The sequence below is a fragment of the Ranitomeya variabilis genome, chromosome 3 (genome assembly GCF_051348905.1).
Source record: "Ranitomeya variabilis isolate aRanVar5 chromosome 3, aRanVar5.hap1, whole genome shotgun sequence".
NCBI lineage: Eukaryota > Metazoa > Chordata > Amphibia > Anura > Dendrobatidae > Ranitomeya > Ranitomeya variabilis.
Window position 1 is genome coordinate 246,086,163 of NC_135234.1, and position 15,597 is coordinate 246,101,759.

The window sequence follows — 15,597 nt, forward strand, 5'->3', positions numbered from 1 at the left end:
TGGAGCATCTTATGGGGCCATGTGCAGCATTATATGGGGCAAATATCTCTATGGGGCCATGTGCAGCATTATATGGGGCAGATATCTCTATTGAGCATCTTATGGAGAAATAATCAGCATTTGTGGAGCATTATATGGGGCATATTTTAATATGGAGCATCTTATGGGGCCCATCATAAACTGTATGGAGCATTATATGGGGTTCCTGATTCAATATGGATATTCAAAAACATTTAAACTACTGATGTCTCAATTAATTTTACTTTTATTGGTATCTATTTTTATTTTTGAAATTTACCAGTAGCAGCTGCATTTTCCACCCTAGGCTTATACTCGAGTCATTAAGTTTTCCCAGTTTTTTGTGGCAAAATTAGGGGTCTCGGCTTAGTTTTTTGTGGCAAAATTAGGGGTCTCGGCTTATACTCGGGTGGCTTATACTCGAGTATATACGGTAATCAAGAGGATGATGGCTAGTCACAAGCTATCAAGCAAAGAAGAACTGCTTAAATTTTTGCGCTAGGAGCAGTGTGAAAGACTGGTTTAAAGCATGCCAAGACGCATGAAAGCTGTGTTTAAAAATCATGGTTATTCCACAAAATATTGATTTCTGACCTCTTCCTGAGTTGAAACATTAGTATTGTTGTTTATAAATGGTTATGAACTTGTTTTCTTTGCATTATTTGAGGTCTGAAAACATTTTTTTTTTTTTTTATTTTGACCATTTCTCCTTTTCAAAAAAAAATAAAAAATACAAAATTTATTGCTTGGAAATTCGGAGACATGTTGTCAGAAGTTTATAGAATAAATGAACAATTTACATTTTACTCAAAAATATACCTATAAAGAGAAAAATCAGACAAACTGAACATTTTGCAGTACTACCCGGAGAGAGTGAACTTCATTCCCCCAGCGGCGTTCTGACACTGCTCTGAGTATACGGATCGGAGGCTGGAATCCGGCATTGATTGACACTGGTTCTTCATTGGGGCTGCCATATGTCAGTTAGTCCCAGGGCGTGTGGTTTCCAAACTAATTTTTTTTCTTTGGCTTTAGTAGTTAAAAAAAAATTCATAAGTTTGTAAAAAAAAGAAAAATTTGGTTTGTGTAACTGTTTTATGAAGCCTGTAATTTTTTTTTTTTTTTACGGTTTCATCAATGGATCTGTGCAAGAGCTTTTATTTGTGTGTCGAGCTGATATTTTTATTGATACCTTTTGGGGTGCATACAGTGTTCTGATCACTGTTTATTGCATTTGTAGGGGAAGTGCTGACCAGAAAGAAGCATTTCTGACATTTTGATTTTTTTTTACTTATAGACTTATATTTTAACCCCTTCACCCCCGGAGCTTTTTCCGTTTTTCCGTTTTCGTTTTTCGCTCCCCTCCTTCCCAGAGCCATAACTTTTTTATTTTTCCGTCAATTTGGCCATGTGAGGGCTTATTTTTTGCGGGACGAGTTGTACTTTTGAACGACATCATTGGTTTTAGCATGTCGTGTACTAGAAAATGGGAAAAAAATTCCAAGTGCAGTGAAATTGCAAAAAAAGTGCAATCCCACACTTGTTTTTTGCTTGCCTATTTTGCTAGGTTCACTAAATGCTAAAACTGACCTGCCATTATGATTCTCCAGGTCACTACGAGTTCATAGACACCTAACATGACTAGGTTATTTTTCACCTAAGTGGTGAAAAAAAATTCCAAACTTTGCAAAAAACAAAACAAAACAAAATTGCGCCATTTTCCGATACTCGTAGCGTCTCCATTTTTCGTGATCTGGGGTCAGGTGAGGGCTTATTTTTTGCGTGCCGAGCTGGCGTTTTTAATGATAGCATTTTGGTGTAGATACGTTCTTTTGATCGCCCGTTATTGCATTTTAATGCAATGTCGTGGCGACCAAAAAAACGTAAATCTGGCGTTTCGAATTTTTTTCTCATTACGCCATTTAGCGATCAGGTTAATGCTTTTTTTTTATTGATAGATCGGGCGATTCTGAACGGGGCGATACCGAATATGTGTAGGCTGGGGTTTTTTTTTATTGATTTATTTTGATTGGGGCGAAAGGGGGGTGATTTAAACTTTTATATTTTTTTTATTTTTTTCACATTTTTAAAAACTTTTTTTTTTTACTTTTGCCATGCTTCTATAGCCTCCATGGGAGGCTAGAAGCAGGCACAGCCCGATCGGCTCTGCTACATAACAGCGATCATCAGATCGCTGTTATGTAGCTAAAATGCAGGTGTGCTGTGAGCGCCGACCACAGGGGGGCGCTCACAGCCACCGGCAATCAGTAACCATAGAGGTCTCAAGGACCTCTATGGTTACAATGGAGGAGCATCGCCGACCCCCGATCATGTGACGGGGGTCGGCGATGCGCTCATATCCGGCCGCACGGCCGGATGCGGTAGTTAAATGCCGCTGTCTGCGTTTGACAGCGGCATTTAACTAGTTAATAGCGGCGGGTGATCGCGATTTCACCCGCCGCTATTGCGCGCACATGTCAGCTGTAAAAAACAGCTGACATGTCGCGACTTTGATGTGCGCTCACCGCTGGAGCGCACATCAAAGCGGGGGTCCCGACATGTGACGTACTATTCCGTCACATGTCGGGAAGGGGTTAAATAATTCTGATATATCAGAGTTTTACCGATGTTACAGTACCAAATTTGTTTTATTTACATTTGGAATAGGAAAAGGGGAGGGGGGGGATATTTATATTTTAATATAAATTTATAATTTTTTTTCATATTTTATTTTTATTTTATTGTTTAGTTCTACATAGGGGACTTACATACAGACCTCCAGTTGGACATTTAGTACAAATAATTAGGTACACCACATTAGAAGCTGAAAGTACCTGGGATTTTGTAGTCCTGATGTGAATTGGGGATATTTATCTTGTCCGTGGTCATTATAAATGGTCAGGTTTTACATTTTTTCAGGTTGCAAGGAAAGGTTCCTGCAGCTGTTTGAGAGGACAGGGGGCTCAGGTTTTACATTTTTTCAGGTTGCAAGGAAAGGTTCCTGCAGCTGTTTGAGAGGACAGGGAGCTTCTGACAATGATACTTATTAGATTTGGGGGCTGCCTAAAACACAGTAGTGGGGGGGTCTGGAAACAGTACTGTGTTTTACTGTGTAAAGAGGCCTGGCCACATCCTGCAAAAAAGGATATGATATAGTGCAAAAAAAATGTATGCATATGATAAACACATACACTATATGAGGTATTGGTTTAATATTTTGGCCAAAATAAAGTAAGCCCGCAACCCAACGTCAAGGGTACTGACGCTTGTTTACTTTTACTTTTGCTTCACAGCAAAACCTTCCAAATGCAAGCACCACACCTCAAATCAACTCCAGGCTTTTTATCTGCCTAATTGAGAATGACATAACGAAGGGTTTGCCCACACCTGTCCATGAAATAGCCTTGGAGTCAATTGTCCAATTACTTTTGGCCCCTTTAAAAACAGGGTGGCACATGTTAAGGAGCTGAAACTCCTAAACCCTTTATACAATTTTAATGTGGATACCCTCAAATGAAAGCTGAAATTCTGAACTTCAACTGCATCTGAATTGTTTTGTTTAACATTCATTGTGATAATGTCTATAACCAAAATTAGAAAAATTTTTGTCTCTGTCAAAATATATATGGACCGAACTGTATGTGTATATCAATATATATGTATATATATATATATATATATATATATATATATATATATATACTAGCTATTGAACCCGTTCTACGCTCGGGTGGCGAGCATTTATATTGGTATATGGTCTCCATCCTGGTATGTGCTGCTCCCATCCTGTCATGTGCTGCTCCATCCTGCGCCCCCATCCTGTCATGTGCTGCTCCATCCTGCTCCCCCATCCTATCATGTGCTGCTCCATCCTGCGTCCCCATCCTGTCATGTGCTCCCATCCTGCGCCCCCATCCTGTCATATGCTGCTCCATCCTACACCCCCATCCTGTCATGTGTGTGCCCCCATTCTGTCATGTGCTGCTCCCATCCTGTGCCCCCATTCTGTCATGTGCTGCTCCCATCCAGTCATGTGCTCCCATCCTGCGCCCCATCCGGTCATGTGTGCGCCCCCATTCTGTCATGTGCTGCTCCCATCGTGCGCAATCATTCTGTCATGTGCTGCTCCCATCCCGCGCCTCCATTCTGTCATGTGCTGCTCCCATCCTGTGCCCCCATTCTATCATGTGCTGCTCCCATCCTGCGCCCCCATTCTGTTGTAATGTGCTGCACCCATTCTGCCTGTTCCTGTTTCCATTCTGCCATATGTTGCTCCCATCTTTCTCTCTCCGGCTCTACTGCCCGAGTGTGGCTGTGCTGAGTGCGGGCGGCTGTGCTGAGTGCGGGCGGCTGTGCTGAGTGCGGGCGGCTGTGCTGAGTGCGGGCGGCTGTGCTGAGTGCGGGCGGCTGTGCTGAGTGCGGGCGGCTGTGCTGAGTGCGGGCGGCTGTGCTGAGTGCGGGCGGCTGTGCTGAGTGCGGGCGGCTGTGCTGAGTGCGGGCGGCTGTGCTGAGTGCGGGCGGCTGTGCTGAGTGCGGGCGGCTGTGCTGAGTGCGGGCGGCTGTGCTGAGTGCGGGCGGCTGTGCTGAGTGCGGGCGGCGGTGCTGAGTGCGGGCGGCTGTGCGTGGCGGTGGTGAGTGCGGGCGGTGGTGAGTGCGGGCGGCTGTGCTGAGTGCGGGCGGCTGTGCTGAGTGCGGGCGGCTGTGCTGAGTGCGGGCAGCTGTGCGTGGCTGTGGTGAGTGCGGGCGGCTGTGCGTGGCTGTGCTGGGCGCCGAGTGCTTGGGGCCTGAGCAGGCGGGGATACCGGCGCGCTGTGGGGGTCAGGTGCCGGAGTCGCCGCTAGCTCAGGCCCCCGGCACTTGCTATATTTACCTGTCCCCCGTTCCACCGATGCGCGCTGCTCCATCCTCCACATTCTCTGGCTGTGACTGTTCAGTCAGAGGGCGGCGCGCATTAAGCGCGTCATCGTGCCCTCTGAGCTGAACGTCACAGGTAGAGGATGTGGAGGATGGAGCAGCGCGCATCGGTGGAACGAGACAGGTAAATATAGCATACTCACCCTCCTGGCTTGTCCCTGCTTCTCCGTTGGAGATCGCGGTGTGCGTTCAGTGCTCACGCATACCGCGATCTCCTGGGATTTTCACTCTGTGGGGTCCAGACTGCGCCGGCGCTTGCGCAATCTGTAAAGGCTTCGGACAGAGTGATGCTCCCAGCGTTATATTATATATATATATATATATATATATATATATATATATATATATATATATATATACACACTATGTTCCAAATTATTATGCAAATTACATTTTTCTTGGATTTTCCTAAAAGGTCGGGTCAAATGACAGTCAGTCTAATAAAAGTCATCACCCGTTAGAGTATACATCGAGTTTTATTGGATAAACCTCCCAATGATAACAGTATAATCTCCAAAATGAATAAAAACTCAAAATGCACTGTTCCAAATTATTATGCACAGTAGAATTTCTAAACATTTGATATGTTTTAAAGAACTGAAAATGCTCATTTGTGGAATTTGCGGCATTAGGAGGTCACATTCACTGAACACAAAAGCTATTTAACTCCAAAACATCCTAACAGGCCAAGCTTCATGTTAACATAGGACCCCTTCGTTGATATCACCTTCACAATTCTTGCATCCATTGAACTTGGGAGTTTTTGGAGAGTTTCTGCTTGTATTTCTTTGCGTGAGGTCAGAATTGCCTCCCAGAGTTGCTGTTTTGATGTGAACTGCCTCCCACCCTCATAGATCTTTTGCTTGGTGTTACTCCAAAGGTTCTCTGTAGGGTTGAGGTCAGGGGAAGATGGTGGCTACACCATGAGTTTATCTCCTTTTATGCCCATAGCAGCCAATGACTCAGAGGTTTTCTTTGCATCATCAGATGGTGCATTGTCATGCATGAAGATGATTTTGCTCCTGAAGGCACATTTCTCCTTTTTATACCATGGAAGAAAGTTGTCAGTCAGAAACTTTATATTGTTTGCAGAGGTCATTTTCACACCTTCAGGAACCTTAAAGGGCCTTACCAGCTGTTTCCCCATGAATCCGGCCCAAAACATGACTCCTCCACCTCCTTGCTGACGTCGCAGCCTTGTTGGGACATGGTGGCCATCCACCAATCATCCACTACTCCATCCATCTGGACCATCCAGGGTTGCTCGACACTCATCAGTAAACAAGACTGTTTGAAAATTAGTCTTCATGTGTGTCTGGGCCCACTGCAACCGTTTCTGCTTGTGAACACTGTTTAGGGGAGGCCGAATAGCAGGTTTATGCACCACAGCAAGCCTTTGAAGGATCCTACACCTTGAAGTTCGATGGACTCCAGAGGCACCAGCAGCTTCAAATATCTGTTTGCTGCTTTGTAATGGCTTTTTAACAGCTGCTCTCTTAATCCGATGAACTTGCCTGGCAGAAACCTTCCTCATTCTGCCTTTATCAGCACGAACATGTCTGTGCTCAGATTCAGCCTCAAATCTCTTCACAGTATGATGATCACACTTAAGTTTTTGGGAAATATCTAATGTTTTCATCCCTTGACCAAGTTATTGCACTATTTGATGCTTTTCAGCAACAGAGAGATCCTTTTTATTTCCCATATTGCTTGAAACGTGTGACCTGCTTAATAATGTGGAACATCATTTTAAGTAGTTTTCCTTTAATTAGAATCACCTGGAAAACTATGTGTTTCAGATTGATTTCAGTGATCCATTGAGCCCTGAGACACAATACCATCCACGAGTTAATTTGAAAAACAAAACAATTAAATCTTTATGACACTTAAATCCAATTTGCATAATAATTTGGAACACAGTGTATATATATGTGTGTGTGTGTGTGTGTGTGTGTGTGTGTGTGTTATGTATATATTATAGTGAAATACTGCCTCTTGCCTTTTTTTACATGTCCTGAAACATACTGGTGAAGTATATTACACAGGGGAGACACAGAAGCAGTCATTCATACCATAAATCTCTACATCGAGAATAGCTTTTGAAGTCATTCTAAAGATTGTGTTTTATAGAGCTGCAGTCTTGACCACCTAAATACCTGTATCCAGTGCCCTTAATATACTCCCGTTGGCCACCTACAGAATATATCAAGGGGCTGTTAAGAAATATGAATTAACATAGAATTCACTAAAGGGGATCCAGTAGGATAGAGTTGCTGTACAATCTAATATATAAAGCTGAATGTGTGTGTGTGTGTATGTATGTATGTATGTATGTATGTCCGGGATTGGCATCTGAACCGTAGCAGCTACAGCCACAAAATTTTGCACAGTCACACGTCTGGACCCCGAGAGCGTCATAGGCTATGTTGTGAGGTGAAATTTTAACCCCGCGCTTTCCAATTCACCAAACAATTTTGCCCCTATCTACATAATGGGGAAAAAGTGAAAGGAAAAGTGTTGGAGGCGTCGCAGCTACAGGCACAAAATTTTGCACAGTCACACGTCTGGACCCTGAGAGCGTCAAAGCTATATTGTGAGGTGAAATTTTAACCCCGCGCTTTCCAAGTCACCAAACAATTTTGCCCCTATCTACATAATGGGGAAAAAATGAAAGGAAAAGTGTTGGAGGCAAATTAACAGCTGCCAGATGTGAACAAGGGGGACTTAAAGAATGACAGCGATGGCACCAAAGAGTATATACTGTACAGTTGCTAAGGTGGGGCCCCAACATGGGATAATCACACCACCACGGGGATATGAACACACACACAAAATGCGCCACACACTACCACGTGCTCGAACACATATACCACCCTCAGTGCACATTTCACCACACATACACCAACCTCGCCACATAAAAGTAGAAACACAAAAGTCGCCGCTCAAAACTCGCCACGCGCAAAACTCTCCACATGCAAAACTCGCCACACGTGCAAAACTCGCCACACGCAAAACTTGCACACGCAGAAAAATTGCCACACGCAGAAAAATTGCCACATGCACAAAAGTTGCAACACATGCAAAAGTTGCCTCACACAAAACTTGCACATACTCAAAAGGCACCACACATAAAACTCGCCACGCGCAAAACTCGCCATGCGCAAAACTTGCTGCACACAACTTGCTACACTAACCTGTCACATGCAACTCGACACACAAAAAGTTGCTACACGCATGTCGCCACACAAAACTCATCTCACAAAAGTCCCTACATGCATGTCGCCACACGCAACTCAACACACACAACTTGACACACGAAACTCGCCCTAAAACACACACAAGTCTGGTATCCTTCAAAAATAAAAATCTGATTAATAAGCAGACAAACTACAAGAGCAACAAATGTACCATATAGGAATCCGGCAGCTGTCAGTCACATGACCAGTCTATTATGTGTATGTGTGAGCTAATATATACTGCCAGGGGGTGGGCTTACTGTTGGCTGGGGATTTATCAGGCTGCCATTTTAGCTTACAAATACTGAGGTAAAAATACTGACCAAATAACGTGTGAACGAGGGCTAATACAGGAGGAGATGGCATACAGCTATATACTATATACAGGAGATGACACACAGGTATATACTATTTACAGGGGAGATGACACACAGGTATATACTATATACAGGAGGAGATGACACACAGATATATACTATATACAGGAGAGATGACACACAGGTATATACTATATAGAGGAGGAGATGACATACAGGTACATACTACATACAGGAGGAGATGACATACAGGTATATACTATATACAGGAGGAGATGACACACAGGTATATACTATATACAGGAGCAGATTACCTACAGGTATATAGTATATACAGGAGGAGATGACACAGGTATATGCTATGTATAGGAGGAGATGACATACAGGTATATACTATATACAGGAGATGACACACAGATATATACTATATATAGGTGAGATGACACACAGGTATATACTATATACAGGAGATTACATACAGGTATATCTAATATATAAAGCTGAATGTGTGTATGTATGTATGTGTGTATGTCCGGGATTGGCATCTGTACCGTCGCAGCTACAGCCACAAAATTTTGCACAGTCACACGTCTGGACCCCGAGAGCGTCATAGGCTATGTTGTGAGGTGAAATTTTAACCCCGCGCGTTCCAATTCACCAAACAATTTTGCTCCTATCTACATAATGGGGAAAAAGTGAAGGGAAAAGTGTTGGAGGAAAATTGACAGCTGCCAGATGTGAACAATGAGGACTTAAAGAATGAGAGCGATGGCGACAAAGAGTATATACCGTACAGTTGCTAAGGTGGGGCCCCGACATGGGATACTCACCACACACGGGGATATGAACACAAACACAAAATGCGCCACACACTACCACGTGCTTGAACACATATACCACCCTCAGCACACATTTCACCACACACACACACCAACCTCGCCACATAAAAGTCGAAACACAAAAGTCACCACTCAAAACTCGCTACATGCAAAACTCGCCATATGCAAAACTAGGCTCACGCAAAACTCGCCACACGTGCAAAACTCACCTCATGGAAAACTCACCTCATGCAAAACTTGCACACACAGAAAAATTGCCACATGTACAAAAGTTGCACCACATGCAAAAGTTGCCTCACACAAAACTTGCACATACTCAAAATGCACCACACATAAAACTCGCCACGCGCAAAACTCGCCATGCACAAATCTTGCTGCACACAACTTGCTACACTAACCTGTCACATACAACTCAACACACAAAATGTTGCTACACGCATGTCGCCACACAAAACTCATCTCACAAAAGTCGCTACATGCATGTCGCCACACGCAACTCAACACACACAACTTGACACATAAAACTCGCCCTAAAACACACACAAGTCTGGTATTGTCCTTCAAAAATAAAAATCTGATTAATAAGCAAACTACAAGAGCAACAAATGTACCATATAGGAAATACGGCAGCTGTCAGTCACATGACCTGTCTATTATGTGTATGTGTGAGCTAATATATACTGCCAGGGGGGAGGGCTTCCTGTTGGCTGGGGATTTATCAGGCTGCCAATAGCAACCAATCACAGCTCAGCTTCTATTTTGCTACAGTTAATTAACCTGAGCTCTGATTGGTTAATATAGGCAACAAAGACATTCTCAGTATAACAAAGCTAATATATGTTGTGAAATGCTTCTATTTGCTTAGTTTTTGCCTTTTAATAATTACATTTCTATCTATTTGTTTTGTGGTTTTTGTGTGCAGAATAAATTTTTGTTAACACATTCTATTTTGCTAACAGCAGTCATTAACCCGGGCGAAGCCGGGTAGTACAGCTAGTGTTTTTATAAAATATTAAAGAATTGTTACTGTGTTCTGCAAAGTTATCCAAAAGGATGAGCAACATTTTTCAGAGAAATTGACATGTTAGAAGATGAGATCTGTAAGTTGCTGCAGTGCTCCAAAGTGCTGCTGCTGTTCAGGTTTGTTTGTAGTAGAATACAGTGCTCTTTTATTCACCCAATATTGTGGCGTTTCAACTCCTTCTGGAGTCTCTGCCAAGCTTGTGAAGCTCTCCGGTTGGATATGAAATATTTCATCATTAAGTGAATGAAAGTGAGAGATCTTTATTGTAGAAGAAGCCATGGTATACTTCCTGTGGCCTCTATTGGCACTGAATAGAGGTTTCCATCATAGGAAGTCTCTAAGCCAGTGATAATCACAGAGTGGCTATCTATCTTACTCATGCGACAATATAATTGGTTGCGATCTGTGAATTATAATTTTTGTTAGAAAGTAATTTCTCATTATTTTAAAATAGGACTGATGTCTTGCCAGCCAATGGCTCTCAGGTACCAAAACTGTGCAGGAACTGGAACCCCCCTCTATTAGGAAGCTTGCCCGATGATTTTCTTCGCATATTACCCCAGCAGATGGACAGTATACAGGTGAGACAAGATAATAATGGCATTGATAAAAGATTTTCCAGGATTAAAAATCATAGCCACTTTCTTCCAATAAGTGTCATGCTGATCCACTGCTGAACCACACTTCTGGTCTCGGCTGAAAACTCTTCCACACTGCTAGTAGAGACAGGTCCTCTGTGCACAGTATGATGGCCCCACTGTTCCCCTACATACATAATGATAGCCCTACTGCCCCATACATACAGAACGATGGCTCCACATTTTCCTACATACAATATGATGGCCACCACAGCCCCTTTAGATACAGAATGACAGTCCCACAGTATGATAGCCACCACATGTCCCTTAACCCCTTCATGACCTTGCCGTTTTTTGCAATTCTGACCAGTGTCCCTTTATGAGGTAATAACTCAGGAACGCTTCAACGGATCCTAGCGATTCTGAGATTGTTTTTTCATGACATATTGGGCTTCATGTTAGTGGTAAATTTAGGTCGATAATTTCTGAGTTTATTTGTGAAAAAAACGGAAATTTGGCAAAAATTTTGAAAATTTCGCAATTTTCACATTTTGAATTTTTATTCTGTTAAACCAGAGAGTTATGTGACACAAAATAGTTAATAAATAACATTTCCCACATGTCTACTTTACATCAGCACAATTTTGGAAACAAATGTTTTTTTTGCTAGGAAGTTATAAGGGTTAAAATTTGACCAGTGATTTCTCATTTTTACAACAAAATTTACAAAACCATTTTTTTTAGGGACCACCTCACATTTGAAGTCAGTTTGAGGGTTCTATATGGCTGAAAATACCCAAAAGTGACACCATTCTAAAAACTGCACCCCTCAAGGTGCTCAAAACCACATTCAAGAAGTTTATTAACCCTTCAGGTGTTTCACAGCAGCAGAAGCAACATGGAAGTAAAAAATGAACATTTAACTTTTTAGTCACAAAAATGATATTTTAGCGAGAATTTTTTTATTTTCCCAAGGGTAAAAGGAGAAACTGGACCACGGACGTTGTTGTCCAATTTGTCCTGAGTACACTGATACCTCATATGTGGGGGTAAACCACTGTTTGGGCGCACGGCAGGGCTCGGAAGGGAAGGAGCGCCATTTGACTTTTTCAATGAAAAATTGGCTCCAATCTTTAGCGCACACCATGTCGCGTTTGGAGAGCCCCCGTGTGCCTAAACATTGGAGCTCCCCCACAAGTGACCCCATTTTGGAAACTAGACCCCCCAAGGAACTTATCTAGAAGAATAGTGAGCACTTTAAACCCCCAGGTGCTTCACAAATTGATCCGTAAAAATGAAAAAGTACTTTTTTTTCACAAAAAAATTATTTTAGCCTCAATTTTTTCATTTTCACATGGGCAACAGGATAAAATGGATCCTAAATTTTGTTGGGCAATTTCTCCTGAGTACACCAATACCTCACATGTGGGGGTAAACCACTGTTTGGGCACATGGTAAGGCTCGGAAGGGAAGGAGCGCCATTTGACTTTTTGAATTAAAAATTATCTCCATCGTTAGCGGACACCATGTCACGTTTGGAAAGCCCCTGTGTGCCTAAACATTGGAGCTCCTCCACAAGTGACCCCATTTTGGAAACTAGACCCCCCAAGGAACTCATCTAGAGGCATAGTGAGCACTTTAAACCCCCAGGTGCTTCACAAATTGATCCGCAAAAATGAAAAAGTACTTTTTTTTCACACAAAATTTCTTTTAGCCTCAATTCTTTCATTTTCACATGGGCAACAGGATAAAATGGATCCTAAAATTTGTTGGGCAATTTCTCCTGAGTATGCCGATACCTCATATGTGGGGGTAAACCACTGTTTGGGTGCACGGCAAGGCTCGGAAGGGGAGGCGTGCCATTTGACTTTTTGAATGGAAAATTAGCTCCAATCGTTAGCGGACACCATGTCGCGTTTGGAGAGCCCCTGTGTGCCTAAACATTGGAGCTCCCCTACAAGTGACCCCATTTTGGAAACTAGACCCCCCAAGGAACTTATCTAGATGCATAGTGAGCACTTATAACCCCCAGGTGCTTCACAGAAGTTTATAACGCAGAGCCGTGAAAATAAAAAAATAATTTTTCTTTCCTCAAAAATGATTTTTAGCCCAGAATTTTTTATTTTCCCAAGGGTAATAGGAGAAATTGGACCCCAAATGTTGTTGTCCAGTTTGTCCTGAGTACGATGATACCCCATATGTGGGGGTAAACCACTGTTTGGGCGCACGGCAGGGCTCGGAAGGGAAGGCACGCCATTTGGCTTTTTGAATGGAAAATTAGCTCCAATCATTAGCGGACACCATGTCGCGTTTGGAGAGCCCCTGTGTGCCTAAACATTGGAGCTCCCGCACAAGTGACCCCATTTTGGAAACTAGACCTCCCAAGGAACTAATCTAGATGTGTGGTGAGCACTTTGAACCCCCAAGTGCTTCACAGAAGTTTATAACGCAGAGCCATGAAAATAAAAAATAATTTTTCTTTTCTCAAAAATGATTTTTTAGCCCACAATTTTTTATTTTCCCAAGGGTAATAGGAGAAATTGGACCCCAAAAGTTGTTTTCCAGTTTCTCCTGAGTACGATGATACCCCATATGTGGGGGTAAACCACTGTTTTGGCACACGTCGGGGTTCGGAAGGGAAGTAGTGACGTTTTGAAATGCAGACTTTGATGGAATGCTCTGCGGGCATCAGGTTGCGTTTGCAGAGCCCCTGATGTGCCTAAACAGTAGGAACTCCCCACAAGTGACTCCATTTTGGAAACTAGACCCCCAAGGGAACTTATCTAGATGTGTGGTGAGCACTTTGAACCCCCAAGTGCTTCACAGAAGTTTATAACGCAGAGCCGTGAAAATAATAAATGTGTTTCCTTTCCTCAAAAATATTTTTTTAGCCCAGAATTTTTTATTTTTGCAAGAGTAACAGGAGAAATTGGACCCCAAAAGTTGTTGTCCAGTTTCTCCTGAGTACGCTGATACCCCATATGTGGGGGTAAACCACTGTTTGGGCACACGTCAGGGCTCGGAAGGGAAGTAGTGACATTTGAAATGCAGACTTTGATGGAATGGTCTGCGGGCGTCACATTGCATTTGCAGAGCCCCTGATGTGCCTAAACAGTAGAAACACCCCACAAGTGACCCCATTTTGGAAACTAGACCCCCGAAGGAACTTATCTAGATGTGTGGTGAGCACTTTCAACCCTCAAGTGCTTCACAGAAGTTTATAACGCAGAGCCGTGAAAATAAAAAATAATTGTTCTTTCCTCAAAAATTATGTTTTAGCAAGTAATTTTTTATTTTTGCAAGGGTAACAGGAGAAATTGGACCCCAACAGTTGTTGCCCAGTTTGTCCTGAGTGCGCTGGTACCCCAAATGTGGGGGTAAACCACTGTTTGGGCGCACGTCGGGGCTTGGAAGGGCGGGAGCACCATTTGACTTTTTGAACGCAAGATTGGCTGGAATCAATGGTGGCGCCATGTTGCGTTTGGAGACCCCTGATGTGCCTAAACAGTGGAAACCCCTCAATTCTAACTTCAACACTAACCCCAACACACCCCTAATCCTAATCCCAACTGTAGCCATAACCCTAATCACAACCCTAACCCCAACACACCCCTAACCACAACCCTAACCGCAACACAACCGTAACCCTAATTCCAACCCTAATCCTAACCCTAATCCCAACCGTAACCCTAATCCCAACCCTAACCACAACTGTAACCCCAACACACCCCTAACCCTATCCGTAACCCTAACCACAAGCCTAATCTTAACCCTATTTCAAACCCTAGCCCTAATTCCAACCCTAACTCTAATTCCAACCCTAACCCTAAGGCTATGTGCCCACGTTGCGGATTCGTGTGAGATTTTTCCGCACGATTTTTGAAAAATCTGCAGGTAAAAGGCACTGCGTTTTGCCTGCGGATTTACAGCAGATTTCCAGTGTTTTTTTGTGCGGATTTCACCTGCGAATTCCTATTGAGGAACAGGTGTAAAACGCTGCGGAATCCGCACAAAGAATTGACATGCTGCGGAAAATACAATGCAGCGTTTCTGCACGGAATTTTCCGCACCATGGGCACAGCGGATTTGGTTTTCCTTAGGTGTACATGGTACTGTAAACCTGATGGAAAACTGCTTCGAATTCGCAGCGGCCAATCCGCTGCGGATCCGCGGCCAATCCGCTGCGGATCCGCGGCCAATCCGCTGCCAATCCGCTGCAGATCCGCGGCCAATCCGCTGCGGATCTGCTGCGGATCCGCGGCCAATCCGCTGCCAATCCGCTGCAGATCCGCGGCCAATCCGCTGCGGATCCGCTGCTGATCCGCTGCGGATCCGCGGCCGATCCGCTGCAGATCCGCGGCCGATCCGCTGCGGATCCGCGGCCGATCCGCTGCGGATCCGTGGCCGATCCGCTGCGGATCCGCTGCCGATCCGCTGCGGATCCGCGGCCGATCCGCTGCGGATCCGCGGCCGATCCGCTCTGTGTGCACATGCCATAACCCTACCCCTAACCCTAACCCTACCCGTAACCCTAACCCTACCCCTAACCCTACCCCTAGTTCTAACCCTAGTTCTAACCCTAACCCTAGTGGAAAAAGAAAAAAAAATATTTTCTTTATTTTATTATTGTCCCTACCTATGGGGGTGATAAAGGGGGGGGTTTATTTATTA

The 15,597-nt window shown here is 43.7% G+C and overlaps 1 protein-coding gene across 5 annotated transcripts in view; it reads left to right on the plus strand.

Moving 5' to 3' along the window:
* Positions 1-15,597, plus strand: part of CUEDC1 (CUE domain containing 1) — a 258,696-nt gene that overhangs the window by 148,994 nt on the left and 94,105 nt on the right. For all 5 annotated transcript variants that reach the window (XM_077295341.1, XM_077295339.1, XM_077295340.1 and 2 more), the window contains one exon: positions 10,803-10,929. In XM_077295341.1, coding sequence (XP_077151456.1) covers positions 10,803-10,929 — 127 coding nt within the window. The remainder of the gene's footprint in view (positions 1-10,802; positions 10,930-15,597) is intronic.